We start from the raw sequence: 13,465 nt of genomic DNA, 5'->3' as shown, positions 1-13,465 counted from the left end.
ATATTTTGTGCTGGCAGATAACTTGGAATTATGTGATATTTTTTATCGAATGCTATCATTTCGCTGTAACAATCAATTTTCGAAGGATTAAATATCTCGATTAGTCTTTTCGTTAAATTGGCCATTTTCAAAGTAATATTTAAATATTTTCAAAATCTGATCATAAACTTTGTAAGGTGAATCATATAAAATGTATGAAATTATTTTAGTCATTAAAATCTTAAAGTACCAAAATACTATTGAAAGTTTAGCAAGGAACGAGAATGGGCTTGTAAGTGTAAAGTAAGGAAAATTAAAAAGTATTATCTTACTGTATCATTATCCTGATCTTCTGGTATGGATTCGTCCGAAGATCTTTCGTCATTAGTTTTCATTTTATCAAATTCTCTTATTACTTTAGACATTTCTATAGCTTCAGACATTTCTTTAATTTCTTTCGTAGTATTATGTAAAAGAAAATAATTTTATAATTTGCATTTCAATCTTTTTGTAATTTAACATCATAGTTCTGCTATTAACTATGAATAAGTTCATTAAAAAAATCAAATGTAACATTGTAAACTATCCGTGTTACTGTGAAATATTTGTTCTTATTCAAACATTCATTCATTATCACAAATTAAATCAGAATAAAACGTTATATATATATATATATATACACATAATGTTAAATTTATAAAAGAAACGACAAAGCGTCTTAAACTTCTGTTCTTAAACTTACTGTTTCTACCATGTATAAACAGTAAGTTTAAGAAATATAATCACTATGAGTATAAAAATAACATCAGACTTTTTCCATTCTGAATGAATCAAATAATCAAATATAATAAACGGAATATTAAGAGTAAAGTGCACAGTTTTTTTCATTCTGTGATCTACGGATTATCTCTTGTTTTAAAGTTAATTTCAATTTTTCATTTAGTGCTTATATACTGGATGTTATTCGTAATAAGCCCATTGAGTTTATATACACGTATTTAAATTGTCTGTTCGTTTGACATCGCGTCAAATTGAGAGGTAGACATTCAAAAATATTTTAATTGATATCACTCGACTTCCGGTCTAGATCGGAAGTTCGTGTATACTTACTAGAACGTTTTTTGAGACAATACACGTTTACAGAAGACAGAAAAATTCAATTTCATTTGTACATGTCACAGTTCACAAACGTTTATTTCACATTTTACATATTCGCGTGTAAAAACTTTATTAAGTCCGACCCTTCTGAAAATATCATGCACGATCTACGTATATTCCCTACCCTCGACTTTTCGTTACGAAAATTGAATAGTATCGATGCCCCTTAAATGAAAGTTACTGTGCAAACTTTTTCTCTAATGTTAGCGTATTCTGAGATATTAAACGAAATAGACAGACACATATTGCAGTTTAAGTAACAAAAATAATTATCTAAAGTATTTTTGACGAAATAAATGGAATCTTTGTAGAAATAAACATCTTGAAATTAATGCTATATTTTGAATTGTTTCGAATATCGACTACACATTTAACACACGTCAAAGACTGCGGATGAATATTAATATTAACTTTCTTAATTTAAAGAGATTTTAACACTATGAATTTAACATCAAATTATTATTTAATCATTTTTAAATAAATTATTTTATAATCTCTTTGTGACCTCACCTTCTTCCCATGCTGTTCCTTCCTCATTTGACGCCAATGCTTGATGGTCCACGCTCACTTTTTCATCAGCAGTCTGTAAAAAGTGAAAAACTCTGATTCCTGATATAATAATCTTACAGTAACTCAGAAAATATTTATTTAATAATATTTAAACAATTTGCAGCCATTTTAAATAACACATTTTATAAGATTGTGATGGGTTTTTTAGTTGAAACCTTTAAATGATAAAAATTATTAAATTAGTTTAAATTATTTCCATTGAATTGTAACTTATATAAGACGATTTTGCTTCTTCTCTTTTCCTGCGTGCCATATCCATGATGATGCTTACTATGATGTCCACGGATTCTTGCAGTCTTCTTTCTTAGTTGATAATGCAGGGTGTAGGGAGTAACTTATCTAATATTTCTTTATCGATGGTTTCTATTTTAGAATATTTTTCCTGTAACTGGGCCAAAAATCCAGCACATGAATCGAAATCTTCAACCTTCGAAGTCAGAAATTCCTGCACCCTATCGGTGAACTTTGTGAAAGCACCTCGGTAGGATCCACGTAATCTGATTGAGGGCTCCATGACGTGAATCTTATTAATTAACCCAAAGAACAAACGCAGACAAGGATAGACATAGAGAAAACCTCGATTCAAGCTCAAATAGAAATAATGCAGAGATGTATTTCCACTAAATCCTCCAATCAGTACTCATTTTCCGCAGTTAAATAAATACTTCCAAACGTAAACAATGTTCGTACAACAATTGTAGAACGTTTATAAGTAAAATCAGTTAGAACCTGACGTCCCTGTTCGGGCGCCATTATGTCGCTTCAGGCCCATCCTAGTCTCGTGTAATGATTAATTAATTTTCGTAACTCTCACCTGACCGTCTTGTTCGTACGCCAGGTTCCCTGTCGTATGTCCAATCAAGCAAAAAGTCCACTAAATCTATCTTTAGATTTTATTCACACAAAACAAAAATCAACTATTTACATTAATTCGGTTACAAGAGCATTCCACTATGTTCCCGCGCCTTTTGGAACTTAACAACTTTTTTTTGCTGTTGCCAACTCTCGACAAAAACCAAAATTCCCGCCATCTAGTGGGATGAACGGGTCAGCTAGAACTGATTAATTGTATTTGCATTGATTTCTATGGGAAAAATTGCTTCAGTTAATGAACAATTCGGTTAACGAACAAACTCGCGGAACGGATTAAGTTCGTTAACTGAGATTCCACTGTACTAGAAATAAGACCCAAAACAACAATGAAACTCTTCATTCACTTATTTGGCAAAAATATCCTATAATTAATTTTGCATCATTAAAAACAATTTCTACAGCTACTTCCTTGATCATTATACAGTTTAATAGGAGTCCTACTGCATTTATAAACACACTTACTAAAGTGAGTATTTCTATAAGAAATCATCATCTGAAAGCAGCAATTTTTACACATTGAAAAGAAAATTATCTGATACTACTAGATTCTCGACTGAGAAGGCCAAAAGAGATAGAAAAGATAAAAAATGAAAAGATTAAAAACAAATGATAAAGATGAAGCTACAGAAGACATAGTATACAAACCAGGAGGTTTCTAGAACAGAATTAACAATTTTATATGCATAATTCTGTCTCAAAACTTTAAACTTGTTTCTCTCAAATCGTTATTTTTGTTGATTTTACAGTTTTGGGAAATCTATAATTTAAGAATTGCTGGATGTAGATTTGTGAAATTTGGCACATATCAGCACTAATATGTATGGAAATTACTTTATTTCATGTAAAACTTATAAATTTATGAATATAAAAAAATAATTAAGTATAAAGAGTCTGAAATATTTGGTATTAAACATAATTTAAGCAATATTAAATGTATTTATCTCATACACCAAAAATACTTATTTTACACTTTTCCTACAACATTAAAGATTAATTTAATAACTAGAATACTAGTTATTTATTTATAATTTTTTAAAAATAGATTTTCTTGGAGCAAAACAAAAAAATAAAGATTTAGGTAATTATAAAAACAAATTTAAATTCAATATAAAAATTGTTAAACCGCATTAAGCTTAACAACATATGATTATGTTATTGATTTAGATCAATTAGTAAAACAATTTGAAATTTCAGTAGTGTGTCCCCTTAAGGTACAATTTCTAAACAGCATTCATGGTTGAATAAAGCAGAGACTCATGTCTAGAGAATCCGCCACCTTCGATCACAACTGAAAGTGGCAATGAGTGAGAAAAAGATATAAAAATTTTACAGTTTATTTGAGTTGTTCCTAGGCAAAGTCATGGGTAAAGAGAGCCCACCTCAAAAAATTTTGGAAACAGAATAAAGTTGTTAAAAACAGCTGTAAATAGATTGCAGACACAGTTGAGAAAATTAAAAAGAGCCCCACAAAACAAATACACTAACAAAAATGTTAATTGGCAAAACCTGCAAGAAATAATCAATTTTCAGACCAAAATCTGAGCTTCTGACAAACCAACAATGCCCAACCATGAGTAGAGAGATCCATTACACACTTTGACAGTGACAGTAACTTCCTTCCATCACAAGAACAAAGGAACGACAATCAACTTTATCGACAGGAAACAAATGTGAATAATTGAGAAAGGAATCAACAAGGAAACTGTCTAATGTTGTTTCCACTGCCAAATCATTCCAAAAGTTTTTTTTAAAAAAACAATTTGTGAATTAAACTTCACCACTAATCAAATTTATAATGTGGATGAAAATGGTCTGTGTTGGAGGTCATTATTAGAGAAAACTAGTTCACAAAATTGAAGACTTGGTACATACTCAAAAAATGTTCAGAGAGTATGCTACAATAATGCCTTATGCAAACACCTCAGAAAAATATAAAGTTACTTATGATTAGAAAATCAAAAACCCCAAGATCATTTAAAAGCTGCTACCTTCTGGTTTTGTACCAAAGTCAACATAAAGGTTAGTTTTAGTGTATATTCCGGAAAACCATTTAAAACATATTTTGTGCTGCAGATAACTTGGAATTATGTGATATTCCTAATCGAATGCAATCATTCCGCTGTAACAATAAATTTTCGAAGAATTAAATATCTCGATTAGTCTTTTCGTTAAATTGGCCATTTTCAAATCAATATTTAAATATTTTCAAAATTTGATCATAAACTTTGTAAGGTGAATCATATAAAATGTATGAGATTATTTTAGACATGAAAATCTTAAAATACCAAAATACGATTGAAAGTTTAGCAAGGAACGACAATGGGTTTATAAGTGTAAAGTAAGGAAAATTAGAAAATATTATCTTACTGTATCATCATCCTCATCTTCTGGTATGGATTCACCTAAAAATCTTTTGTCATTATCTTTCATTTTATCAAATTCTATTATTACTCTGGACATTTCCACTGCTTCAGACATTTGTCTGATCGCTTCCATTGTATTATCTAAAAGAAAATAATTTTATAATTTGCATTTTAGTCTTTTTGTAATATAATATCATAGTTCTGCTATTAACTATAAATAAGTTAATGGTAGAAAATACAAATGTAGCATTGTAAAATATCTTTGTTACTGTGAAATATTCGTTTTTATTTAAATATTCCTTCATTCTTACAAATTAAGCCAGGATAAAACGTTTATAAATATATACACATATAATGTTTAAACTATAAATGAAATGACGAAGCAGTACACATGTATAAACAGTAAGTTACAAAAATACAATCACTGTGAATATAAATATATGCTCAGGATTTTCCCGTTCTGAATGAATCAAAAAATCAAACATACAATAAACGGAGTATTAAGAGTGAAGTGCACTGTGTTTCTCTGTTTGTGTTTCACGGATTATCTCTTCTTTTAAAGTTAATTTCATTGTTACATTTTGTGCTGATATACCGGATGTTATTTATAACAAGCCCATTGAGTTTATATACACGTAATTAAATTGAATTTTCGTTTGCCATCGCGTCAAATTGAGAGGTAGACATTCAAAAATAGAAATTTGCGTCGATAATACAAAGGCATATTTTCTTGTTTCTGATAATCGAAAACACTAAAGTAAAAGACCAAACATCTGCACCAAAAATTGTTTATTAATAATTAATTTCATTTCTTAAGTATTAAACAAGTTTAATTGTGAAGATATTGTGATGCCACACATCCGGACTGCAATTTTTCATCGTATTCTTTATGAATTTAATTTAAAATATGCGTTTTTCATCTCAAATTAGCAGTGTCTTGCCCCTGTACATCATACTTTTTTAATAATGACAGAATCTACGTAACTGCGTTGGGAGGAAAATATTTCAATCGAAATCACTCGACTTCTGGTCTAGACCGGAAGTTCGTGTACACTTACGAGGGCGTTTTTTGAGATAATAAAAGTTTTCAGAAGACACGACAATTCGATTTTAATTGTCCATTTCACAGTTCCACAAGCGTTTATTTCACATTTTACATATTGTAAAATGTGTAAAATCTTCATTAAGTGTGATCCCTCTGAAAATATCATGCACGAACTACGTCTATTCTCCCACCCCTCGACCTTTAGTTACCAAAATTGAATAGTATCGATGCCCCTTACATAGAAGTTATTGTGCAAACTTTTTCTCTTAATGTTAGCGTATTCTCAGATATTAAACGAAATAGACAGACACATATTACACTTAAGTAACAAAAATAATTTTCTAAAGTATTTTTGACGAAATAAATTCAATCTTTGTATAAATAAACATTTTGAAATTAATGCTATATTTTGAATTGTTTCGAATATCGACTACGACATTTAACACACGTCAAAGACTGCGGATGAATAATTAATATTAACTTTCTTAATTTAAAGAGATTTTAACACTATGAATTTAACATCAAATTATTATTTAATCATTTTTAAATAAATTATTTTATAATCTCTTTGTGACCTCACCTTCACCCCATACTATTCTTTTTCCATTTGACGCCAATGCTTGATGGTCTGTGCTCATTTTTTCATCAGCAGCCTGTAAAAAGTGAAAAATTCTGATTTTTGATATAATAATCTTACAGTACTCGAACCGTTTTTTCTTATTGACTCAGAAAATATTAATTTATTTAATAATAAATAAACAATTTGCAGCCATTTTAAATAATACATTTTATAAGATTGTGATGGGTTTTTTAGTTGTAAACCTTTAAATGATAAGAATTATGAAATCAGTTTCAATTATTTCCATTGAACTGTAACTTACAGAAAAAGACCATTTTGCTTCTTCTCTTTTTTTGCGTGCCAAATCCATGAGGATGCTTACTATAATGTCCCATTCTACCGATTCTTGCAATCTTCTTTCTCTTTGCTCACAATCTTCTTTTCCAACACTCTCCTTGCCTGAATTAAAAATTATATAGGAATTTGAGAAAAAAAACAAAGCAAATGACAAACACTTTACGCCAAATAAACAGATGAAATTGTTATTCTAAAAAATATTTTGAAACTTTATTCTATAGCAAATCCACAATAATTAAAATTAAAAGTAAAAAAATCAATTAATTTCTGCTTAGGAATTATTTAATTTAAACGTGATATAAAAGCGTAAATATTGCACTGTTATTTGACATTATTAATTGTGTGGAAAGTCTAAATTGTTTCAATCACAAAGTCAACTGAAAACATATTCTTACTTGAAATATATAGCCTATACTCAATCGATTTATTAGCCTATACTCAGAAGTTTACTTTATCTTCATTGATACAATTCAATAAAAAGTCTGATAAGATGTGTTTTAAATATTCAGTTTGTAGATTAACTTCAAAAATGTAAATAATCAAATGTTCATTTATATCTTTATACTCGAGAAACAACGATAAAAATAAAGGGAAATCGATGGATAATTTTAACCAATTAAAAATAATTGCCACATTTCTTACTCTTTCGTTTCAAGTTTTGTCTTATAAATGAGCACTGTTTGCATTTATCTAGCGGTGAAAATCGACTTATTTGCTGTATCTGTATTCGGCAATATCGATAAATAATGTAATAGACCAAAACATTTTGTAAATATAAAATAAAGCATTGTTCAATGAGCAAAACTCGAAATGTACTTAAAATCAAGTCGTAAGTATACATTGAACAGTAGTACAATAGTCTTCAGATTACAGATGTAACAACTTTTTATAAGACTATTTTAGATTAACAAGAGATTCTAATTTTATTTTTGAATATCTTATCTTATTACAAAAATGTAATTTCTGTTTGCTTCTTTTTATTTATCTTAATGGAACCGTATATTTAAACATTAGAAAAGATGCAAAAATAAAGTAATAAATTGTTATTCAATTACAGAAAGTCGTTTAATGCTGTGACTGTCTCCAGCAGAAAATGAATGCAATGTGAAATATCGTTTCACCGTATGACATTTTTATTGGGATTTTTAGACATCCCGTAGAAAATTACTATTAATTGTATGTCTTTATATTTATTGCCAACACGTTATTAAAGACTTAATATAATTATAGAATAAAAAGAATTTAACTTACTTATGAAATCCATCTTTTAAACACAGCGTAATTTCGATAAATTCCGTTCGCTTTCAATAAATTTTCTCAACAATCGCCGAACAATCGCTTTTCAACAATCTTAAAATTTATTGTTTATGCAACAATAAAAAACGCGCTTACGGAATCGCAGCGCGTGCTAAACATTACGCATGTCAATCAATTTTATTTTGGGGTTTTTTTTTGGTGGGTAACTATAAAGAAAGACGTGTGCGATTATAAATGAGTATGTATGTTTGTTCGTTCGCTAGAACGGCCTAGAAGTATACACTTCTAGGTCGTCTGATCAATTGCTAAATAAATCGGTACTTTTTTTCAAATACTTCTAACGTACTGTACATCATGTCTTACATCCCATTCGGAAATATCGATTGCATTTCTATAAATCAATTTACTTTTGTTTACGTTTCGTTTCAGTTATGGCAACGTAACACTTGGGCGATCTGCCTAGGGGGTGCCTTCTGGGAGGTCTTTTAAAAGGAAACTGGTTTCTATTTCGGCGTTACAGACATGGAGAAAACCCAGAAAACTTTACGTGGCCAGCCTGTCCGAGCGTGACGCGAACCCACTACCAAACTCACAGTGTTCCTGGACCAGTCCACTCAATATGCCGGGACAGAGTCTGCTCGTCGGTCGCTGGTGATTCCCTGTTAGAGAAACCTTATTCAAAAGTAGCAGAGGGATGAAAGATGGTTTTCTATCGTTGAACGGACGCTGCATTCTATGTCCAGTTTTCGAACTGGAAAAGATATCCGGTGAATGCAGATGGAATTTCTAATGTTTCTCTCAACGAAATTCTATAACTTTTGAAATATATATAAGAAAAGGACGAAAATGGGTTCTTTCGGGAAACACCCCAGCGAGGGGCATAGCCTCGCGGGACGACATGGCAAAGAACGTAGTGTCCTTGTGGCCTGGGTTTAAATATCTTGTAAACTCGAAAATCGTTACTTTATTGGTTATTTCTCGATCCTCGACCGGTCTTTCTCTGTTACCAGGGAAATTAAACCAGATTGGCTTTCGAGAAAGACTGTTGTTTATTAATGCAATTCAGAAATTGCATTAATAAACTAATAAGAAATTGCAGTTTACGTTTCACAACGTAAACTGCAATTACGATTATGCCTCAAACTGCGGCTTGAGGGCACTAAATGCAGGCTGCACGAGCCTCGAGCCGCAAGTCGTCAACGGGCTAGAGAGCAAAAGCTATTCAAGTTGTACGAATTCAAAGAATTATATTTAATTTTTACTACATCAGAATTAATAGCTACGACCGGGAAAGTTACGCAAATAATTTCTTGAAGCACTGGAGTATAGCAAATAATTGTAAGATTCATCTTATTCTCTTACTTTATGAAGAGTTTTCGGGTAATTTATACGATATTAGAGAACCTGTTGCACGCATTATCGATTTCCTTTAAATCATTTTTATTTGAAACGTTTAATTTAAAGCAATTAATTTCATATTTACAATGATTTATTTAAAATTAAAAAGAAAAAATAAAACTTTGGCCAAATGAAAGCCAAATAAAATCGAATAAATTCTTTATTCGAAAGTTCTTTATTTCGAATTTTTTCGGTTCAAAACCCAGTCTGAAATACAAATGAATCAATTATTTTATGTCGTAAAATACTAACATTTCAATCGGGATGTTGAAAAATAAAACTTACAGTTACGGGACAAGGCACTTCACTAAAATACTTGTTCCAGGATATCAGTTTCGAGAGGACGTTTTTGCGGGTCCTGAAATGATCAAAAACAAACAATAATTAATTCAAATTCACTATTCGAATGAATATAATTTCGTCTATGTGTTATTTCGGTTAAGAGAAAGGACATTTAAATAATCATCAATAAATTCTGTTTTTAATCGTCGTTAATAATTTACTTAATGATATGAAACAAGTTTTCAACATTTGATTAAATATCATTTAATATAATTAACGATATTAATTAAACGAATAGTTTTTTTCGAACAAATGAAGTTATACTCGTGACTTAAATATATAAGATTAATTCGTTGCATCATGCAACAAAAGAATTCAATGTGTCTATTTAATGCTTCGATATGTAAATAAATGTCATTCCTTGCATACAACAGGGAGACAAATCTCAACTTTTAACTACAGCTAATTATAAACTTACCTTTTGCAATAAGTCGTGAATGAAATGTCTGGCATCATCCGATAATGTAGCAAGATACGACACAGGCACATCTACAGCGGCTACTGCAACTACAAACATTTTTATATTAATTATCTTATATTACTATTATTATTATTAAATTAACAGGTTTGATACTTTACCTCTTATCCAGTCGTTACGCGGCAAATACACATCATCAATATTAAATCTTTTTTCCACATAAATCTTCAGAGGGGTTGATCCAACCAACGCTTGAAATAATACGATGGCGAAAGCCCACCAGTCACAGTAGGAATCTGCAAACAATACATTCGTTAATACATCGAACAATACGAGAGAAACGGTTGTGAAAATACAAATCCTGTCGTTACCGTAAGGCTTCCTCTGCAGAATTTCCGGACATAGATATGATAAAGTTCCACAAAACTCTGTTGGGTTTCGTTCGTACTGAAAAACGTAATAATAGTTAATAGATCGTTAAAGAATCTACTGTTCGACAATATTACAGTGTATATTTTATGTATAATACTTACAGTGGACAGTCCGAAATCAATTACTTGTGCACCTTTGAATACGTCTAACATAATGTTGTTGGCACTGATGTTTCTGTGTATCAGTGGCGTGCCGTCATTGGAAGCGATGGAAGCGCCGATTCCACCTTCCAATGACTTTCCCTTGAATTTTATAAAATATAAATTTTCATATTTTAACCTACTTTGAATTAATTAAAATTAATATTTTATTATAACTGCATTATGTATCTTTTACAAATTTCTATACTACATGTGAAAAAAACGATAAGATTGCTATTGTATAGTCGAATAATTCGGTGGCGGAAGGAATGTCGAAACCGGGTCAGTCTCCAATCAGCCAGATTATATAGGCATTAGCACATGCGGTTTACAGTGCACCAACCTCACCCGGTTTAGCTGGTAGAAGCGACACACTCGTAAAGAGTACAGCTTTATATCCCGGAGCGGTTGTGGGCTGTTATCCGCCTGCCTGTCAACTTCCAAGCAGCCAGATTATAGGCATTGGCGCATGCGCTTTACATAGCACAAACGTCACAGTTTAGCTGGTAGAAGCGACACACGCGTAAAGAGTACGCGACTTTATATCCCGGAGCGGTTGTGGGCTGTTAGCCGCCTGCTAGATATTCGGCCACCCTCGCCCGATTATGTGAATAACGAGGAGACTAGATCAACAACGGGCAACCCGCGGGCCAGCTACGGCTGGCGAAAAGTTTCTATCCGGCCCGCGAGATCTTTAATAGATTATTAAATTGGAAAAATAACTAATTAATAGTTATTTTTCCAATTCTTTGTAATTTTCGAAAACGATAAGAGAAATAAATGTAGTAATTAACTTTTTATTTATTTATTTCATATTTGCAGACTAAAAAAATTACGAGTCACAAGAAGGCGTCAATTAACTACTACGGCGCGGAAAAAAACGTAAAATTTATTCTGGCCCATGTTATAAAAAGGGTTGCCCACCCTAGACTAGATTTATAACAACCCAACCGATAGGAGTTTACTGGCACGTTTTTATGATAGTTCTGTATAGTTGACGGGAGTTTAAAAAAACTCCATTAAAATATTTGATATATTTATTCTGCGTTTATTCCGCTCTCCCATCTTATATTACTTACGGATTTCAATGTTAAACCGGTGATATTACGATTTAGTATGTCCATCTGTAAGGGGATGCAAAAAAAACGTGTACAATTCTAGTACAGTGTTAAAAATTAACTGTTACTTTGGCAGCATCATTTACAACCAAATTTAATGAATGAGACGTACAGTACATACAATGGTACAAAAAAAAGCTCTAGAATTTATTTTCCTTAAATTTACGATTTATATATCCGTTGTCATAAAAATTTGTCTTTCCACTGTTTTCCCAAGACTACAGATATTCAGGTACAAAGTAACTGGTTTCGACTTATTTCTACTTAAGAAGTGACTAAATAATTAAGAGATTAGGGAATGGGGACATAAATAAAACCCTGTTGAAAGAGCCAGAATTTTACTTCAACAAAAGCTTAACAGAACCAATCACTCGCTCAGTACAGTGGGAAACTGATTTCCGTGTACACCTGGTATTAAAACGAATTAGTTAGAAAACGAATGACTATTAAGTTTAACATAGTTAGATTTTTACAGCTACGGTGAGAAACGTTTAAAATTTACAACAGCCCTGTGGCGTCCTTTGAGATATACTAGTGATGCGACAAAAGAGGCATTTGACATTGACCGGTATCGGCACCCTCGGGATTTGGCACGCACACACTCACTACACACCTACCTGGACCGTCACTAGTTCCATCCATTAGCTACTCGTATCAAGATATTTGACTAAGTGGATTGTTTTAAGATTTAAAAAGTAAAGAATATTTTATGTTATTTTTATGTACGTTTCTTTACAAAGCTATATTTTAATTATAATTTTCTTTAAAAGTATATTAATACAATCGAACAATACATTGTACCAGGTATGTATATCCACCGCACATTTTATTTCACCGAGTAAGTTTTTATAATTTATTTTTAATTTTAGCCCTTATATCGTGGCTAGCGATTCAGAATGTAATTGTGATATTAAAAATACATTTAGAGAAGTCTACAGTTTTTACTGGCTTATCGAACAAATGAATACGAATGGACCCTAGACCAGTAATTCTTAACAGGGGGGCCGCGGCCCCTGGGGTCCATAAGAAGTTTGCCGGGGGCCGCCAAATTATGCAAAATTTTCTTCAGAATATAATAAAAAGAAAATTGATGTATAATCCGAATATCGTATTGAAAAGTGAAATAAGAAAGATAAAGTTTTTCTATTTAGTTTTTATTTATTTATTTTGTATTTCTTCCTACATACAACTTTGTTAGTACAGAAGAAATAAATGTAAATATGCTACTTACACCGCAGTATTTACTTCTTTTATTCCAAAGCGATTTTAAGAAACTATTAATGCTTGGAATTTTAAAAATAATTAGGAAAAATAGTAGGCTTTGAAAATTTAAATATTTTTGCAAAAGATATGCAAAATCCTTACGACAAGTGGGCGTTTTAGTTTTAGTTTAGTTTTAGCATCGACATTGGATCGATTTATCGACATGTTTCTTATTTTATTTTCTGTTAAAAAT

At 31.2% G+C, this 13,465-nt stretch overlaps 1 protein-coding gene across 1 annotated transcript; it reads right to left on the bottom strand.

The window, feature by feature from the left end:
- Positions 1 to 9,754: 9,754 nt before the first annotated feature.
- Positions 9,755 to 10,903, bottom strand: LOC136972579 (RAC family serine/threonine-protein kinase homolog). Its single transcript, XM_067267152.1, has 6 exons — positions 10,853 to 10,903; positions 10,676 to 10,766; positions 10,481 to 10,615; positions 10,320 to 10,408; positions 9,876 to 9,917; positions 9,755 to 9,766 (listed from the first exon to the last, which is right to left on the bottom strand). Exons 1-6 carry the CDS (start codon positions 10,901 to 10,903, stop codon positions 9,755 to 9,757), a joined length of 420 nt encoding a protein of 139 aa, XP_067123253.1.
- Between the last annotated feature and the right edge of the window lie 2,562 nt (positions 10,904 to 13,465).

Source organism: Centruroides vittatus, unplaced genomic scaffold (genome assembly GCF_030686945.1).
Source record: "Centruroides vittatus isolate TY-2023 unplaced genomic scaffold, ASM3068694v2 contig_298, whole genome shotgun sequence".
NCBI classification, from domain to species: domain Eukaryota; kingdom Metazoa; phylum Arthropoda; class Arachnida; order Scorpiones; family Buthidae; genus Centruroides; species Centruroides vittatus.
The sequence above is the reverse complement of the archived record's forward strand: the minus strand, read 5'-3'. Positions and strand labels throughout refer to the sequence as shown.